Here is a 20,348-nt window from a genome sequence, read left to right as displayed (position 1 = left end):
AATAATTAAACCATATGAGAATAGAATAATGTTTTTCAACTGTATTGTTTTGTAGGATTTTTAAATGGTGATCACTACTGTGGTATTTAATTTGAATTTGTACAGCATAAAAAATAATTATTTCTACATGCTTTTCTAACTTTATAAGACTTAAATTATAAGTGATATGGTTGGTCAAATAGGAAGTTGAAATAATTTGGTTTATTTGAATATCAGATCTACTTCCATAAACTTGAGGATAAAATTGAAAATTATGTAGCCTGGAAAGTATGCAATAATACTTATGTTGAGACATACACGAAATTGAGTTTTGTTTGTCTCTATCAGATGTCTATGCAAATCAGTATAAACAACATTTAATTTTACTGTTTACTGAAACCTCTTGTCAAATTGCATAATGAAATAAGATCTCATTTCAGTTTTCTAATTAACATTATATTAATTTTGAATCTAGAATCCAGGAACAGCTCATCCTTATGATAGTGGCCACATAGCAATGACCTACACTGGCCTTTCATGCTTAGTTATTCTTGGAGATGACCTAAGCCGAGTAAATAAAGAAGCTTGCTTAGCAGGCTTGAGAGCCCTTCAGCTAGAAGATGGAAGGTATGGGTCATTTTTTGTTACTTGTCTTGTTTTTTTTAAGAAAAATCATTTGGAATTAAAAATAGATATAATACTATACTAGAATTGTAGAGTTTATCATAAACTCTTATTAGAACCACCTAAAGTTCACTGTATACATATGGTTTAAGTGCCTAATCAGTGAAATATTTCTTATGTGAATGAAAATAAAAGTAATCACAATAACAATTCCATTCTTTCTTAGTTCATTTTTCTTTTTTTTAAAGGCGATAATAGATCCATAAATAAATGGTTTAATAGTTTCCGGATAAGGATCTACTTTAATTTACCTTCTGGGTAAAAACAATGGACATTTTGAAGCAGACGTACATTTAGTCTAAACTTTTATGCCTTAAGACATAGTGATGGGGGAAAAAGGGATGAACATTGAATATTATTATATTCTAGTGTAGCTAGTTTCTGTGATATTATTAAAGGATAGAAAAAGTAGTGAGTTCATTAATATTTGATGGTTTGAGTGGTGTGTCTAACAAAAGAGTTTTAAGGTGAAACTTTTTTTTAAGTCTGGGAAGTGATAAAGCAGTAGTGATGCTGTCTAAAGAAAAGACTTTGCAAACAAATCCTGCCACGTTGTTATATCTGTACTCCATCTACTGCTGTCTCTATTTTCCTGTCAGTATTAAAAACACTGCTGTTGATGAGGGGAAAATTAGTGGAAACATATAAGGTAAATTGACATTAATTGGAAATACTGTAAAACTAAATATTTACCTCAGCAAGTACATGTGACTAATTTCTCCATATTTCATTATAGTCTTTGGTCACTGTTATCTTATCCTTATTTATAAATAAAAGAATAGACATAAAATACAAACTATTATGTACTTCTCTAAAACTAATTAAATATGTGAAAATTAAAACAATATGATCAGTTAATTAATGGTTATCTATATATACATTGAGAAGAAATTTCACATAAGCAGAACTTGGGCTTGAGAATTTCTTACTACCCAGTAGGTCCCTGCTACTTTTTCTGCTATTAATTCTGAAGCCACTGTGCCATAGCTTTCCATGGCTGAGAGAAAAGAAACTTACTCTGAGTGGTGGCATCTGGGAAAGAGTAACTGTGGTAGTGTGTTAAGCTACCCAGAAATTGAACTTGGGAGTACAGTGTTGATTTAGAGATAGTTTTATATTATTCAGATTAATAGTCCTTTATTGAATAATACAAGTAGTATATGGTTTTTAAATCTGTATTTAGTGATAGCTTTTTCTGTGAGTGAAGACATGAAGTAGGTGTTTCTAACCCCCCTACCAAAAAATAAATTATAGTACAGTGAATCATATGGTTATTATTTTCAGTTTTTGTGCAGTACCTGAAGGCAGTGAAAATGACATGCGATTTGTATACTGTGCTTCCTGTATTTGCTATATGCTCAACAACTGGTCTGGCATGGATATGAAAAAAGCCATCAACTATATTAGAAGAAGTATGGTGAGTTATGTTGATAAATTGACTCTTTGTTTTAAGTTATTACTGCTGATATATGGGGGCTGGGGCATGCCTCATCTCTTCTAGCAATAATTTGGAAATAAGGATAATAAGATTGCTTTCTGGGTACATCATATATCAGAATAGCCATTTAAGAATAATATTCAAGGAAAGTTTGACTCTTTAGCCATTAAATTTTAAATGTAATCTGATTGTGTCCAAAGAAACTGTCTTGAGGAGAAAGAGGTTGGTCAGCCTTAGAAGCAAAAAATAGTAAAATCTCAAAGGTAAATGTTGATAACCTATCTTAGTAGGGATCATTGGGAAGTCGCAGCCAAGCATAAAGGAGAATTACAGTGCCCTTGGTGAGATTATTCCTATATTGGGTGTGAGGTGTGAGTTCCTTAAGCCATTTTGACTAGCAGGATTGACTGGGCTGACAATAGATTTTTGGATCACTTTTGGTTTCTTAATACTTTTATGTGGGTTTTTTTTTTTAATCTAAGGTTTATTTTAAGGAGAATATCAAGTAGAAATTTTATTCTTTCACGCAATACAATTTAGTCTTTTTATCAACAATAGTAAGGAAAACTTAGTTTAGTCTCAGCCAGAACTATCCTTTGCTTTACTTTTTAGTCTCTCATATACAACCAGAGAAATAGAAGTGCTGCTTCCCAGGTCTATTTTACTTCCTAAATATGAAATTTTTATAGATTAGAATATTTTAGGCTGTTAATTCAACTTTCACTAGTCCATATTTCAGAACAAAAATGTAAGTTCTTAGAGGAATGGAGTTATTTTTAATTGAATGTGTGAATGTGAATCAGATTTTATAGAATCTATAATAGCACAGGTTTTTAAAAGCCTGTGGAGGCAGAAAGAGGAAACTTTTAAAAGAGTTTTAACATCTTTATTGGAGTATAATTGCTTTACAATGGTGTGTTAGTTTCTGCTTTATAAAAGGAGTTTTAAGAGGAAAGGAGATTTATGTTACAGACAGAGGTGGGAGATATGCATTTTGGCATGAATATTGCAGAAATAACACCATGTTCTTCTCAGTGCATTGTATTTGGAGGTACAACATGTTGATTTGCTCTATTATTGGTGATGTTAACTTTACTCACTTGGTTAAGGTGGTGTATGCCAGATTTTCCTCTGTAAAGTTAGCATTTTTCCCTTTGTAATTATGTAGTATCTCATGGTGAGATACTTGGAGACTATAAATATCCTGTCCCTCATCAAACTTTTATCCACTAGTATTAGTATGCATTGATGATTTTCCAGCTCTATCATTCATTCTGTAATTATCAGTTAAAATTCTACAGTTACGAAAAGCTTTCCCTTCACCTTTATCTACTTATTTATTTATTTAATTTAAACAGGCACTCTAGATTCTTGTTTTACTCAATGGATTATTATCTGTAACTATCATTATTTATTTTGATGCTGTCCCAGATTCAGCCAGCAAAAACCCCTTCACCCCTTCACCCCTTCAGCCAGCAAAAGCCCCTTGTGCCCTTTTGATATGTCCCCTTCATTCTTTGAGCACCTCCTTGTCTTCTGGCGCAAGATATTCCAGGTTCATAGTTTAATTTCCCAGCCTCAGTTCTGAAATTGGTCATTTCTTCAAGGAATTCTAGTTCTTATTGGAGGGTGGTGTTTAGAAACCACGATTTGGGCACAAAATGTGCTTATTGGTACTGGGATATCACTGCTTCTGGCCCCTCTCTCAGAGGTAGGAAATGTATATATGTATACACAGATATCCCCCTTACACACTTATACACATCTATATCTTTTTCTCTATCTATCTGTCAATCAATCAAAAACCATGAGTTCACACTAATACCTCAAATTTTAATCCAGTACCACTAGGTTCATTTTAACCTTCGTCTTTTCATTTGTAACTCCCTTCTCAGACAGTGACAAACCTGGCTCCTATTATCCAGAATGCATTGGTTCTTTTTGTTTAGAGCCTGAAGGTATGTAGTCAAAATGTTATATTTAAGAAACACTTGAGTTACTTCTTTTATTCCCTCCACCCCCAACCTTTAGTTTGTTTATGTTAATTTATTTGAAATAAAGTTGTTTATTTGTTTCTGTTTGGATTCTATTTTAGGATTCCCCCCCAACTTTGTTGATTTTATTTCCTTAATATGTGAAATATTAACTCGGTTCTGAAAGTCATAACTCTACAAAAAGTTACATTCAGAGATGTGTAACTCACAGGGCTTCCTGTTCCTTCTATCTCCACCCCCTTCCTAACTCCCATGTTTACCACCTTGTTCCCATTCACTCTGTAGGTAAAGGTTCTCATTAGTTTTTGGTTAGGCCTCCCTGTACTTCTTTTTGATGAACAGATATGTACATTTGTATTTCTGCTTTCTTACTCAAAAGAGTACTTTTTTGCAGTTTGCTTTTTTCATTTAACAATATAGCTTGAAAACCACTCTATATCAGGTCATAGAAATTTTCCACATTTTTTTTTAAACAGTTTTGTAGTACTCCATCACGTGCACATGTCATAGCTTTTTCCAACTCCTCTATATATAGGCTACGTATTTTCCAAATGTGAACAATGTTAAAATTCATACCTTCTGCATCTGTGCTTATGTATTGTTGGGGATATAACTTCAGAATAAATTCCTAGCAGTGGAATTGCTTGATCAAAAAGTAAATGCATACGGGGGGATTGGTTCAAGGTGGCGGAGTAGAAGGACATGCACTCACTCCCTCTTGTGAGAGCACCAGAATCACAACTAACTGCTGAACAGTCATCGACAGCAAGACACTGGAACTCACCAAAAAAGATACCCCACATCCAAAGACAAAGGAGAAACTGCAGTGAGACGGTCGGTAGGAGGGGCGCAATCACAGTAAAATCAAATCCCATAACTGCTGGGTGGGTGACTCACAAACTGGAAAACAATTACACCACAGAAGTCCACCCACTGGGGTGAAGGTTCTGAGCCCCACGTCAGACTTCCCAACCTAGGGGTCCAGCAATGGGAGGAGGAATTCCCAGAGAATCAGACTTTAAAGGCTAGCGGGATTTGATTCCAGGACTTTGACAGGACTGGGGGTAACAGAGACTCCACTCTTGGAGGGCACACACAAAATAGTGTGCACATCAGGACCCAGGGAGAAGGGGCAGTGACCCATAAGAGACTGAACCAGACCTACCTGCTAGTGTTGGAGGGTCTCCTGCAGAGGTGGGGGGAGGCTGTGGCTCACCGCGGGGACAAGGACACTGGCAGCAGAAGTTCTGGGAAGTACTCCTTGGCATGAGCCCTCCCGGAGTCCACCATTAGCCCCACCAAAGAGCCTGTAGGCTCCAGTGCTGGGTCGCCTCAGGCCGAACAACCAACAGGGAGGGAACTCAGCCCCACCGATCAGCAAACAAGTGGATTGAAGTTTTACTGAGCTCTGCGCATCAGAGCAAAACCCAGCTCTACCCACCACCAGTCCCTCCCATCAGGGAGCCTGCACAAGTCTCTTAGATAGCCTCATCCACCACAGGGCAGACAGCAGAAGCAAGAACTACAGTCCTGCAGCCTGTGGAACGAAAACCACATACCCAGAAAGATAGACAAAATGAAAAGGCAGAGGACTGTGTACCAGATGAAGGAACAAGATAAAACCCCAGAAAAACAACTAAATGAAGTGGAGATAGGCAACCTTCCAGAAAAAGAATTCAGAATAATGAGAGTGAAGATGATCCAGGACCTCGGAAAAAGAATGGCGGCAAAGATCGAGAAGATGCAAGAAATGTTTAACAACAACCTAGAAGAATTAAAGAACAAACAAACTGAGATGAGCAATACAATAACTGAAATGAAAACTACACTAGAAGGAATCAATAGCAGAATAACTGAGGCAGAAGAATGGATAAGTGACCCGGAAGATAGAACGGTGGAATTCATTGCCACGGAACAGAATAAAGAAAAAGGATTGAAAATAAATGAAGACAGCCTAAGAGACCTCTGGGACAACATTAAATGCACCAACATTTACATTATAGGGGTCCCAGAAGGAGAAGAGAGAGAAAGGACCCAAGAAAATATTTGGAGAGATTATAGTATAAAACTTCCCTAACATGGGAAAGGAAATAGCCGCCCAAGTCCAGGAAGCGCAGAGAGTCCCAGGCAGGATAAACCCAAGGAGAAACATGCTGAGACAAATAGTAATCAAATTGGCAAAAATTAAAGACAAACAAAAACTATTAAAAGCTGCAAGGGAGAAACGACAAATAACATACAAGGGAACTCCCATGAGGTTAACAGCTTATTTCTCAGCAGAAACTCTACAAGCCAGAAGGGAGTGGCATGATATTTTAAAGTGATGAAATGGAAAAACCAACAATCAAGATTACTCTACCTGGCAGGGATCTCATTCAGATTCGACAGAGAAATCAAAAGCTTTACAGACAAGCAAAAGCTAAGAGAATTCAGCACCACCAAACCAGCTCTACAATAAATGCTAAAGGAACTTCTCTAAGTGGGAAACACAAGAGAAAAAAAGGACATACAAAAACAAACCCAAAACAATTAAGAAAATAGGAATATACATGTTGATAATTACCTTAAATGTGAATGGATTAAATGCTCCAACCAAAAGACACAGGCTCATTGAATGGATAGAAAAACAAGATCCATATATATGCTGTCTACAAAAGACCCACTTCAGACCTAGGGACACATTCAGACCGAAAGTGAGAGGATGGAAAAAGATATTGCGTGCAGTGGAAATCAATAGAAAGCTGGAGTAGCGATTCTCATATCAGATAAAATAGACTTTAAATTAATGAATGTTACAAGAGACAAGAAAGGACACTACCTAATGATCAAGGGACCAAAATCTAAGAAGAAGATAATAACAATTATAAATATATATGCACCCAACATAGGAGCACCTCAATACATAAGGCAGATGCTAAAAGCTATAAAAGAGGAAATCGACAGTAACACAATAATAGTGGGGGACTTTAACACCTCACTTACACCAATGGACAGATCATCCAGACAGAAAATTAAGAGGGAAATGCAAGCTTTAAATGACACAATAGACCAGATAGATTTAATTGATATCTATAGGACATTCCGTCTGAAAACAGCAGGTTACACTTTCTTCTCAAGTGCACATGGAACATTCTCAAGGATAGATCACATCTTGCGTCACAAATCAAGCCTTGGTAAATTTAAGAAAATTGAAATCATATCAAGCATCTTTTCCAACCACAATGCTATGAGATTAGAAATAAATTACAGTAAAAAACACCGTAAAAAACACAAACACATGGAGGCTAAACAATATGTTACTAAATAACCAAGAGATCACTGAAGAAATCAAAGAGGAAATCAGAAAATACTTAGACACAAATGACAACAAAAACACGATGATCCAAAACCTATAAACAATCTAACCTTACACCTAAAGGAACTAGAGAAAGAAGAACAAACAAAACCCGAAGTTAGTAGAAGGAAAGAAATCATAAAGATCAGAGCAGAAATACATGAAATTGAAACAAAAAAAAACAGTAGCAAAGATCAATAAATCTGAAAGCTGGTTCTTTGAGAAGGTAAACAAAATTGATAAAACTTTAGCCAGACTCATCAAGAAACAGAGGGAGAGGATGCAAATCAATAAAATTAGAAATGAAAAAGAAGTTACAACAGATACTGCAGAAATACAAAGCATCATAAAAGACTGCTACAACCAAGTCTGTGCTGATAAAATGGACAACCTGGAAGAAATGGACAAATTCTTAGAAAGATATAACCTTCCAAGACTGAACCAGGAAGAAATAGAAAATATGAACAGACCAATCACAAGTAATGAAATTGAAACTGTGATTAAAAATCTTCCAACAACAACAACAACAACAACAACAACAATCTTCCAACAAACAAAAGTCCAGGACCAGATGGCTTCACAGGTGAATTCTATCAAACATTTAGAGAAGAGCTAACACCCATCCTTCTCAAACTCTTCCAAAAAATTGCAGAGGAAGGAGCACTCCCAAACTCATTCTACTAGGCCACCATCACTCTGATACCAAAACCAGACAGAGATCTACAAAAAAAGAAAATTACAGACCAATATCACTGAGGAATGTAGATGCAAAACGCCTCAACAAAATACTAGCAAACAGAATCCAACAACACATTACAAGGATCATACACCATGATCCAGTGGGATTTATCCCAGACATGCAAGGATTCTTCAGCATACGCAAATCAATCAAAGTGATACACCATATTAACAAATTGAAGAATAAAAACCATATGATCATCTCAATAGATACAGAAAAAGTTTTTGACAAAATTCAACACCATTTAGGATAAAAACTCTTTAGAAAGTGGGCATAGAGGGAAAGTACCTCAACATAATAAAAGCCATATACGACAAACCCACAGCAAACATTATTCTCAATGGTGAAAAACTGAAAGCATTTCCTCTAAGATCAGGAACAAGACAAGGATGTCCACTCTCACCACTCTTATTCAACATAATTTTGGAAGTCCTAGCCATGGCAATCAGAGAAGAAAAAGAAATAAAAGGAATACAAATTGGAAAAGAAGAGGTAAAACTGTCACTGTTTGCAGATGACATGATACTATACATAGAAAATCCTAAAGATGCCAGCAGAAAACTACTAGAGCCAATCAATGAATTTGGTGGAGTTGCAGGATACAAAATTAATGCACAGAAATCTCTTGCATTCCTAGACACTAAAACGAAAGATCAGAAAGAGAAATTAAGGAAGTGATCCCATTCACCATTGCAACAAAAAGAATTAAATACCTAGGAATAAACCTACCTAAAGAGGTAAAAGACCTGTACTCAGAAAACTATAAGACAGTGATGAAAGAAATCAAAGATGACACAGACAGATGGAGAGATATACCATGTTCTTGGATTGGAAGAATCAATATTGTGAAAATGACCATACTACCCAAAGCAATCTACAGATTCAATGCAATCCCTATCAAACTACCAATGGCATTTTTTGCAGAACTAGAACAAAAAATCTTAAAACTTGTATGGAGACACAAAAGACCCCGAACAGCCAAAGCAATCTCGAGGAAAATAAATGATGCTGGAGGAATCAGACTCCCTGACTTCAGACTATACCACAAAGGTACAGTAATCAAGACAGTATGGTACTGGCACAAAAACAGAAATGTAGATCAATGGAACAGGATAGAAAGCCCAGAGATTAACCCATGCACCTATGGTCAACTAATCTATGACAAAGGAAGCAAGGCTATACAATGGAGAAAAGACAATTTCTTCAGTAAGTGGTGCTGGGGAAACTGGACAGCTACATGTAAAAGAATGAAATTAGAACACTCCCTAACACCACACACAAAAATAAACTCAAAATGGATTAAAGACCTAAATGTAAGACCAGACACTATCAAACTCTTAGAGGAAAACATAGGAAGAACACTCTTTGATGTAAATCACAGCAAGATCTTTTTTGATCCACCTCCTAGAGTAATGGAAATAAAAACAAAAATAAGCAAATGGGACCTAATGAAACTTAAAAGCTTTTGCACAGCAAAGGAAACTATAAACAAGACGAAAAGACAACCCTCAGAATGGGAGAACATATTTGCAAACGAAGCAATGGACAAACGATTAATCTGCAAAATATATAAACAGCTCATGCAGCTCAATATTAAAAAAAAACAAACACCCCAATCAAAAAATGGGCATAAGACCTAAATAGACATTTCTCCATAGAAGACATACAGATGGCCAAGAGGCACATGAAAAGTTGCTCAACATCACTAATCGTTAGAGAAATGCAAATCAAAACTACAATGAGGTATCACCTCACACCGGTCAGAATGGCCATCATCAAAAAGTCTACAAACAAGAAATGCTGGAGAGGGTGTGGAGAAAAGGGAACCCTCTTGCACTGTTGGTGGGAATGTAAACTGATACAGCCACTATGGAGAACAGTATGGAGGTTCCTTAGAAAACTAAAAATAGAACTACCATATGATCCAGCAATCCCACTACTGGGCATATACCCTGAGAAAACCATAATTCAAAAAGAGACATGTACCCCAATGTTCATTGCAGCACTATTTGCAATAGCCAGGACATGGAAGCAACCTAAATGTCCATCGGCAGATGAATGGATGAAGAAGATGTGGCACATATGTACAATGGAATATTACTCAGCCATAAAAAGAAACGAAATTGAGTCATTTGTAGTGAGGTGGATGGACCTAGAGTCTGTCATCCAGAGTGAAGTAAGTCAGAAAGAGAAAAACAAATACCGTATGCTAACACATATATATGGAATCTAAAAAAAAAAAAAATGTTTCTTAATGAACCTAGGGGCAGGACAGGAATAAAGATGCAGATATAGAGAATGGAGTTGAGGACACGGGGAGGGGGCAGGGTAAGCTGGGGCGAAGTGAGAGAGTAGCATTGACATATATACGCTACCAAATGCAAAATAGCTAGTGGGAAGCAGCTGCATAGCACAGTGAGAGCAGCTCAGTGCTTTGTGACCACCTAGAGGGGTGGGATAGGGAGGGTGGGAGGGAGGCTCTAGAGGGAGGGGATATGGGGATATATGTATACATATACCTGATTCACTTTGTTATACAGCAGAAACTAACACAACATTGTAAAGCAATTATACTCCAATAAAGATGTTAAAAAAAAGTTCAAGAAGATTTCTCAGAAGGGAAAGATCTGAGTTTCCAGATATCCTGAAAAGACCACTGAGGGCCCATTATAATGGATGAAAATAGGCTCAAACCCAGGAACATTATTGTAAAATTTCACAACACTGGGACAAAGGGAAGATCCTTCTTTGCCTTGACTCCTAGAGGATGTTCTCCACCAAAACAAAAGAGTAAACCAAGAAAGAGGAAGAGATAAGAAATCCAACTCAGGTGAAAAACATAGGAAGTTCCAAGGTTGATAGTGAAGGGAAGTCCCCAGATGACAGCTCTGCAACAGTATGGAGAGCACTCAACCCAGATAGGACAAGGGTGGAGGAGTGGGGGGCTCTATTCAAGAGAAAGACAGACACTGGTAGGTGTCTAATGGTGGTTGACTGTGTCTATCAGAAGGTGTGTCTATTAGACGGTCAATACAAAGTAAAACACACAGATGGGGGAAAAGGTAACAGTTAATTTCAGGAAAAATAAGAAGAAAAGAAACAACCATAGTCCACGATGCTCAACTGTGAATTGTATTTTCGTAGACAAGTTACATAATCACAGAAATTGATTTAAGCAAAGTGTAGTATCCTTGGAGCATGGGGCACAGGAACAGAGGGGAATGGGGTGTAAGAGAGTTGGATGCTTATCTACCATAATAAATGATAGAATATGTCTAAAAGTCACAATTTAAAACAATATGATCTAGGCATATTATTTGGAAGCACCAAGATGTATACTCCAGAAGAAATGGCCAAATACTGAAAAGTGGTTGCCTCTGGAAAGGGGTACTGGAGGAGTGTGAGGAATGATGCAGGGAATCACTGTTTTGTTATAAATTTTTGTTGTAAATTTTTCAGTACCATTTAACTTTCTAAATGGTGGATGTGTATACCTTTGATAAAATAAGCTTTTTTAGGGTTTTTTAAAAATAATTTTTTAAAAGCATATGTTATGCTTTTTTCAAAATGAAAAAATAAAACAAACATAAAGGGAAAAAAAAAAGAATTACCATATGACCCAGCAATCCCACTGCTGGGCATATACCCAGAGATAGCTATAATTCAAAAAGACACGTGCATCCCAGTGTTCATTGCAGCACTGTTTACAATAGCCTGGTTATGGAAGCAGCCTAAATGCCCATCGACAGACAAATGGATAAAGAAGATGTGGTACATGCATACAATGGAATATTACTCAGCCATAAAAAGGAACGAAATTGGGTCATTTGCAGAGACATGGATGGACCTAGAGACTGTCATGCAGAGTGAAGTCAGAAAGAGAAAAACAAATATCGTATATTAACGCGTATATGTGGAATCTAGAAAAATGGTACAGATGAACCAGTTTGCAAGGCAGAAATAGGGACACAGATGTAGAGAACAAAAGTATGGACACCAAGGGGGGAAAGCGGGGGGGGGGTATGGTGAATTGAGAGATTGGGAATGACATATATACACCAATATGTATAAAATAGATAACTAATAAAAACCTGCTGTATAAAAAAACAAATGCATACATAAAGTTTATCAGATATTGCCCATTTTCTCTACAAAAGGTATGAACCAATTTATATTCCCACCAGTGTATGAGAGTGCCTGTGTCCACACAGTCTCACCAGTAGAATGTGTTGTCACACAGTTTTTATTTTTACCAATGTGATGGGTGAAAAATGGTATCTCAGTGTTTTTAATTTGCATTTATTTTATTAGGAATGAGTTTGACCATTTTCTTAACTTTAGACTGTACAAAACCAGGCCACAGGCCAGATTTAACCTGTAGTCCCCAGTTTGCTGACCCCTACTTGTAGTCCATTACTTTTCCTTTTTCTTTAGGTATTCCAAGTTTGTGTGTTTTCTTTCTTTGCTTAGCTTTCATTTCAACCACTTTCTCTCTGACCCTTTTTACTTCTTTATCTCATTTTTATTCTCTTTGCTCTTTTCAGCCTTTCTTAAATGTCCCTTACTGTGTTTTCCTGAAATCATTTAATTTTTATTTCTTCCTACTGTTTATCCTTTTCATTTTTTAACATTAAATCTCTTTTCATATTCCCAAATGCTTATTTGAGGATATGCAATTGAGTTTGGGGTGCTGTATTACAGTTTTTGTTTGCTTTATCACCATTTATTGGAGGTGAAGGCAGATTTTCCTATGCTGGGATGTTTTCATTTTGATGGTTGTGTTTTCATCTCAGCGTTACTTTGTGTAGATTTGCCTTTTTCTGTTTAGTCATTAGTGGATTTTTTTTTTCTTACAAGAATTCCTAGTTTAAGAGTGCCCTCTTTTCAACGCAGAGAAACAAAGTATGATTTCTTTAATTTAGAGTGTCTTTTTGTTTGTTTGTTTAGTGATTGGGGAAGGTTTGTGAGTTCTGTGATTTTCTGGTAGGAGAAAGGTTCTCTTGTTTCCCGGGTTTTTGCATTTTGCTCTTTGGAGTTTTCATTTATTTGGTCTTCAGTGGGCCCTTCTCCCTTCCTTTTTTAACTGTCTTCACCAGACTTATGCCCATTGAATGCTGCCACCTTGACTTGCACACTCTCCTCGGTCTCTTCTCTGTAGTCACTGTTCAGTGTTACCAGAGCTCCTACAGTACAGGCATCCTCGCTTCGCCTGGTAGTGCCAGACTGTAATGATGCTCTTGCAGGCTGAAATGACGCAAAGTGATTTTAATCATCAGTGGGAAAAATGACACTTGTTCTGTGACCTTTATAATTTTTTGCCAAAACATTAAAAACTATTACTGTTATAAATGGACACAGAATGTTTTAATGGTAAAACCAATGTTTATTTATTGTACATCGTAATTTAAAACATTAGCAATATTGAAAATTAAAGTGTTTTCTGTGTAAAAAAATTCATCAATAGTAGTTTGAACAGCACTGTTTGTCTTCTTCTCATTATATAATTTATAATATGGAGCAGGCACTTTTCTGTCTTGGTAAATGATCATACTCCTTTCTAAATTTGTATCAGCTTCCAACATTCTGTCCTTTGCATTTTCATTGTTGTGAAATATCTGAGAGTTCCTTTTATGTAAAGTTTTTGCCAGCATCTTTTCTCTAGAACATCTCCATCTTTTTCATCAGAGCCACTTTCCTCATTTATGTAGATATTTCGCCTTCACTTGATTTTTCTGACTGCATATCTAGTCTCAATCAGCCAGCACTGTCATGATAGCTGTTTCTTTTATTACTCTGTTTGATCTCAATTTCACTTTCAGTGTTACTGCTTTTCATTTCTTTACTGCATTTTCATCTTTGGTAGCCAGTCTCCTTTTTTGATTATATTTTTGAAACATCATGTGGGTTTATTACTAAAAGACAAAGAGACAGCACAGCCACATACATTGCTGTCTGTGTGTGAACTGAATAACATGTGCAATGACCAGTTACTCACAGACTTTGAAAAAGGTGACGTGATTGGTCACTGATTGTGATACACATCTATTATGTATGTAATGGTTTGTGGACTGAGGAGCTAGCAGCAAGTTTGTACTTTATGCAGTTGCTCACAGTTAATATATTGTTATTACTGAAATTTGAACCATACTATGTTACTTAACTAAGCCAGGGTACCTGGAATTTGTGTATATTGGAACTGTGCAAAGCAAGGATTGCCTGTATTTCACACTCAGGCTTTTCCTAGTGATTTAAGCTAGTGATTTTAGGTAATCTCAGACCTGCCATTAGCACCCCTCCTCTCTCTTCCTCACAAGTTTTCATAGATTGCCCTTGCTCTCTGCAAAAGTATGTCAGGAGTGTGGGATTTGATGCTTCTTTTTCTATAGACAGGAAATTTGAAGCTTGAGCATGTCTTCTAGCTTTGACAAGGTTTCTGTTTTATGTAGTTGTATTGTTCTTATCCTGTTTTGATTTTGTGGGATATGTGGGGAGATTCAAATTTAGGCAGGCACCATTATCATCGGCTACCCAAGAGCCTCAAAATAGATTTGTTTTGTGTTTATGTTATAGGAGTATAAAATCCTTACACTTTCCTTAAATTCATATATTCTTGCAAGTGGGAGAGGAATAAAGGTTGGGGCTTCTTATTGGGTAGAAATTAAATATGTAGGTGCCATCTTTGAACAGTCTATTCTCAGAATATGCCTAGTGCATACATTTACTGATTTGGCTTGGTGAATAAGACAAGAGCAGGTACTTGAAAATGCCTAGATCTATTTCATTGTGGGAAAGAGTGCATATTTTGAAAAATATAAAGGAGAACTAAAATTAGATCAAGAGACAAAAAATTAGCATAATGACAACTTATTTATTTATTATTATTTCCCTATTAAACTGAACATATTTTTCTTTTTCAGTCCTATGACAATGGGTTGGCACAGGGAGCTGGACTTGAATCTCATGGTAAGGCATCTTAAAATAAATGGACATGTAGTTTCTTTTGTTCCTTCAAATAACATCATGGTATCTTCAACATGTAGGACCTCAGAAGTCTGTCTCAACTCTTGGTGCAGCCTGACTGTCTTCTTTCCTACTTCTCTCTGTTGACACTGCTGTGCCAACTCGAGCCTCTCCTAGGTCAGTAACCATTCAGAGATTATTCAGACCAGAATGTTCATACAGTACTTTCTGGTGATCATTTCAGCTGTTAGTTGCATGAAAACATCTTGGGATGATTTAAAATATTGTTAGAAAACAGCACGTTTTCTTCTTTGGTATAATACTAAAAAGCTAGATACAGAGTATTAAACATGAATCAATGAATTTGTGAAGAAAAAAATTTTTTTACCTTCCTTAATATAATTGTCCTAAGTCATAGTGATAAAACATTTTGCCACATAGCATATGTTCACTACGTACATTGATACAGTCTCTCCTTTCACACTTTTCCTCAATTTTGGCAGAACCAGAGTGAGCGACAGTCACTCAGTTTGTCAAAACATCAATAGCCTGAACTCTTTGAAGTGGAATATATCATGTAGAAGTAAATGTACTTCCATGCTCCTTTTTTAAAAAAAAAAAAAAAAAGAGCCCAGATCAGGGAGGCTCTCTGAGTGAAATCCTTGTTTCCTCTTCATCACAGCAGTGTTTTTGCGCTCACCTGTGTGTCCATCCCTCTGCTTGCACGATAGAGTAGAAAGAACACATGAGCATTCAGGTCTCAGCCCTAACACTAGCTATGTGGCTTAGGCCCCTTACTTAATCTCTCTGAGGATTTCCTCATCAACAGAATAGAAATAATTATATCTTTCTTTAAAATTATTGTTAGAGATATGAGGGAAACTGGTTTGTAAACTGTAAACCGTGTATAAACATTTTTTTAAAACACATTCCTTGTGCTTTCCCTAGGAACTGTCCTATCAGGTGTCTCTTCCCTCTCTGACATTTTCACTCCCTCCTTCGGTGGTATTTGTAGAGTATATGTGTCACTACGGGGCGTATAGAAAACTGTCTTGGATTTTCCTCTGAAGCCGTACTACAATTAGGACATCATAATTCTTGTGTATGTCTATATGAGATTGGGGGTGGCAGTAGCAATTATGTCACTGGTCATCACCACTTGGTAAGGAGGGATATACTTGTAGTTGCACAAAGAGGAAATCTGGCGTCTATAAGAATTTCTGAGAAGACGAGGTCTGGGCTCACTATCGTAAAGGATGTTAATGGGCAAGCTGAGGAGATACTTCGCAGTGCAGGAGACCTGTGGAACAGACACTATTGTTCCCCAGAAAATGGGATTATGTTCTCTGGGATATGAAACAGAGAGGGCCACTCAAACATGATACTCTCTGATGGAAAAAAAGTCTTGCTGAGTCACACAAACAGTGATTTGGAGTCAGTATGACTCGAGTAGGATCACACCCAGCAAGATCATCATTGATGGGCTGTGGTTCATGCCAAAAAGCTTACATCTTCCTTTTACACTCTTTTTGTCTTGGTAGGTTTAAGGTCTAAAGCCTGAGAGGAGGGCTTCCTACTCAGGGTGCCACAGTACCGGGTGTGCTGCAAATGGGCTATAGGCATGTCAAGCTATTGCTGCCTCAGCCTTTGGAGCAGCCAAGACCTGGGTGTCTAGAGCTCCCGTTTAGGTGCCAGGAGCTCACTCCTCAGGTCACCGCTGTGTGTCCTACAAATGTCAGACGTTTTAATGTTCTTGTGTGCTGTGAGGTTAGATAGGCTGAGAAGTACTACTCTAGAAGGCTTTGGTATAGCCTCCCTTCCCTATCTTATCACTGTCTACACTGGCAAGAGAAACCTCTTTCTAAAAAGTAGTCCTGCAGATTGGGCACTCTGAAGTCATGGTGTTCTCCCTTTTTCTTCTTTTATTAATCTTTTTAGAATAGTGGTCCAGGTATACTATTTGCCCTTCTACACAAATGGCTGTTCTTTAATTTTTCTGTGTAAGATTCAGCAACTTAAATGAAATATTTCTTTTAAAGTCACGAATGATCTACATTTCAAATCCAGTGTCTTTTTCTTATTCCTCATCTTCTATTTATTGAAGCAAATGAAGCTGTTAGCCTCTTCCCCTTCTTTCTTGAAGTATCACATTGCTCTTGTCCTTCTTCCTGACACGTTGTTTCTGGCTCCTTCACCATTTTTGTTTCTTCCTCTCACCTCTTTATCTTAGTGTCCAACTTTCTTCTTTTCTTTGGATCATTCATCTTTCTAAATATCAGGACTCTTATACTTGCTATTCCTTCTATATAGAATCCTCCACTCCCATCCCTAGCAAACACCTGGCTTCATTTCACATCCTTCAGGTATTGGCTCAAATGATATTTTTGGATAAGCCCCCTTTTTAAAATTGCAAACCACCCACAAACATACCTCCTGTTTAGAATTGCAAACCAACCACAGATACGTACCCCATTCTCTGTCCCCCTTTCTGGCTTTATTTTTCTCCATATCACTTTTATTTTATTTATTTGTTTATTGTCTGTCTCCACATAATATATGCCTCACAAGATCAGAGGTTTTGGCCTGTTTTATTCACTGTTGTATCTCCCACACTTGTAACATATGGCACATAGTTAAATGAACTAACAGATGGTTCTCTATCAATCATCCCTGGTGTGATGGCACCCACACTTTGTTTCCAAATCTATACTGTTGCTTCTGAGCTGCATACCGCCTTTCTGTGTGCCTGCCAGGCATAGCTAGCTACCTTTGTATCTCTCAAGCTGCACATTTTTAAAAACCATCATCCTCCTCTTTCCTTCCTTCCAAGTCTGTTTTTTTTTTTTTTTTTTAAATTTATTTATTTATTTATTTTTGGCTGTGTTGGGTCTTCGTTTCCGTGTGAGGGCTTTCTCCAGTTCTGGCAAGCGGGGGCCACTCTTCATCGCGGTGCGCGGGCCTCTCACTGCCGCGGCCTCTCCCATTGCGGAGCACAGGCTCCAGACGCGCAGGCTCAGTAGTTGTGGCTCACGGGCCCAGCAGCTCTGCGGCATGTGGGATCTTCCCAGACCAGGGCTCGAACCCATGTGCCCGGCATCGGCAGGCAGATTCTCAACCACTGCGCCACCAGGGAAGCCCCTCCAAGTCTGTTTTTGCTATTCAGGAATGTGGAACTATTCTGACCTACTGATTTTTCAGAGCCAGAAATCCAGAATTTGGGGTGTTTAATCTCCTGTTCTGTTTTTTGTTGTTGTTGTTCTTAACTTGCCAGTCACACCAGTCCTCCATTAGTCACCAGTTTATAACCTTTTACAGACTTAAAAGGAAAAGAATTTATTTATTAAGCAGCTGCTCTGTGCCAGCTAACAGTTATTCTCACTTAATCCTCACACTAGCCCTCCGAGAGTGGACATCTTTGTATTAGTTAGATTCAATCAGAAGCAAAATCACTATAAATATTAAAGACTAGGAATTTATTATAGGAGTAAGATTTTACATGGTTGTGGAAGAAGATGGAGAAGGCCCTGAAAGCGGTAGTAGGTGGATCAGGGAAGAGTCACTGACAAGCTCTCCTGAGGCACTGGCACAGGTGGACAAGTGAGACCTTGCAGGGGAATCTGGAGAGCCAGGCGCATCCAGCTGCCAGAATGTAACTGGAAGGCTCTTGTTCGTACATCCATTTGTGGGCCTGGTTTCACTAGAGCAAGAAGTAAAAAGAACTTGGATTCCAAGTATATGGGAGAATAAGGGCAAGCTAGACTCTCACAGCACCTCTACCCTTGTCTCTCACCTCCTGTGCCCACAACCAGGGCAATGGCTACTGCTTCACTTCCACCTTAGAGATCTCACACAGATTTCTCTAGCTTCAGACCACATAAAGAAGGGGATTCTGGGAAACAGTTCTCGCTTAGCCAAGTTAACACAGCATAAAACCACCACAGTGATTATTGTCGTTTTACTCAGAGAAGGTAAGTAACTTAACTCCTAGGCTCACATATCAGGTAAGTGTCTTGAAACCCTATGCTTGTTCAGCAGTACCATTCTGCCCATATTTAAATCCCTTAGTTTAGTTCTCCGTGGTCCAGTGCCAGCCTAGCTTTGTAGATACACATGTGAGAGATCCCTTCCATGCGCTCTAGGTTGCAGAGAAAATGTATTCTCCAAATGTTCTTACATGCCTTCTCACCCCTGGACTTTGCTAATGTTCTTTTTCCTATACTTGAAATGCTTCCCCTTTACTCGCTTCTCTTCATTTACCTTTTCTTAAACTTCAAATTTTACCCATCTTTCTATGCCTAGTTTCACTGTCACATTCTTTGTAAAATCTTTCATTGTTTCTTGTCCCCCCTAGCCCTAAGCAATTTCTCCCTTTTCTATATTCCCGTAATACTTGGTTCGTACCATTTACTTCCATTTACCTTCTCTGCTAGGTTGTAAGCTGATCGTGTCTTATTTATGTCATACTCCATATGCCCTTGAATATTGTAGTTGTTCAGTACATATTCGATGAGTTAGTTATGCTGTATTCCACTCTGCATCCCAAAGCTGGGAAGGCTGAATTTAGAATGTGTACTTCTGCTACACTTTGATGTTAATCAAGTTTCTTCATGTGCTTTTTGTCCTAATTCTGCGGTCTAAATGCTACTTAATATACTGTTTTCTTTTTCTTTTTAACTCAACTGCTGTTCTCCAACACCTGCTTAGCCTGGAGTCCATTTGTCACGAAAACTAAATAGGCACATTGTACCCTTCTAGGCCATGATTATCAAATGTTATGATTCTGTTTATCCTAGTGATTCTTTTATGATATTACAGTTCTAGGGGAAAATGTTCATGTGTTTTGGAAGAATTAGATTTTCCTACTTTGCTAGGATTGAAACTACTTTTCCTCTTGAGATTCATAATGTAAAAGTTCAGATATATTAATTTGATTCCGTGATTCTTTTAGAATATCTCTACTCCTCAATCCAGAAGAGAAGTATTAAACTTTACTTGGCCTGATTTCGTCTAAGCATTCGACTCCCTTGAATCTACCTCACTTTACCTTTTTCATGTGGTGTTTAAGAGTAAAATGGTGTACTTATTTGTGTACCTGTTTACTTAGCTTTCTACTTTAGCTGTATGTTTGTTGACCATCTTAAATTACACATTTCAGAGCACATAGATTCTTTCAAATTATTTGGTATATACAAATAGATACTAAGAGAATGCTTAAAAACG

At 37.5% G+C, this 20,348-nt stretch overlaps 1 protein-coding gene across 1 annotated transcript in view; it reads left to right on the top strand.

The window, feature by feature from the left end:
- Positions 1–20,348, top strand: part of PGGT1B (protein geranylgeranyltransferase type I subunit beta) — a 59,427-nt gene that overhangs the window by 22,500 nt on the left and 16,579 nt on the right. Inside the window, exons 4-6 of the mRNA XM_036848124.1 lie at positions 455–606; positions 1,948–2,080; positions 15,086–15,131. Coding sequence (XP_036704019.1) covers positions 455–606; positions 1,948–2,080; positions 15,086–15,131 — 331 coding nt within the window. The remainder of the gene's footprint in view (positions 1–454; positions 607–1,947; positions 2,081–15,085; positions 15,132–20,348) is intronic.

The sequence above is a fragment of the Balaenoptera musculus genome, chromosome 3 (assembly GCF_009873245.2).
Source record: "Balaenoptera musculus isolate JJ_BM4_2016_0621 chromosome 3, mBalMus1.pri.v3, whole genome shotgun sequence".
In the NCBI taxonomy this organism is placed as follows: domain Eukaryota; kingdom Metazoa; phylum Chordata; class Mammalia; order Artiodactyla; family Balaenopteridae; genus Balaenoptera; species Balaenoptera musculus.
Note: the sequence above shows the minus strand (reverse complement) of the source record. Positions and strands in the feature narration are given on the sequence as shown.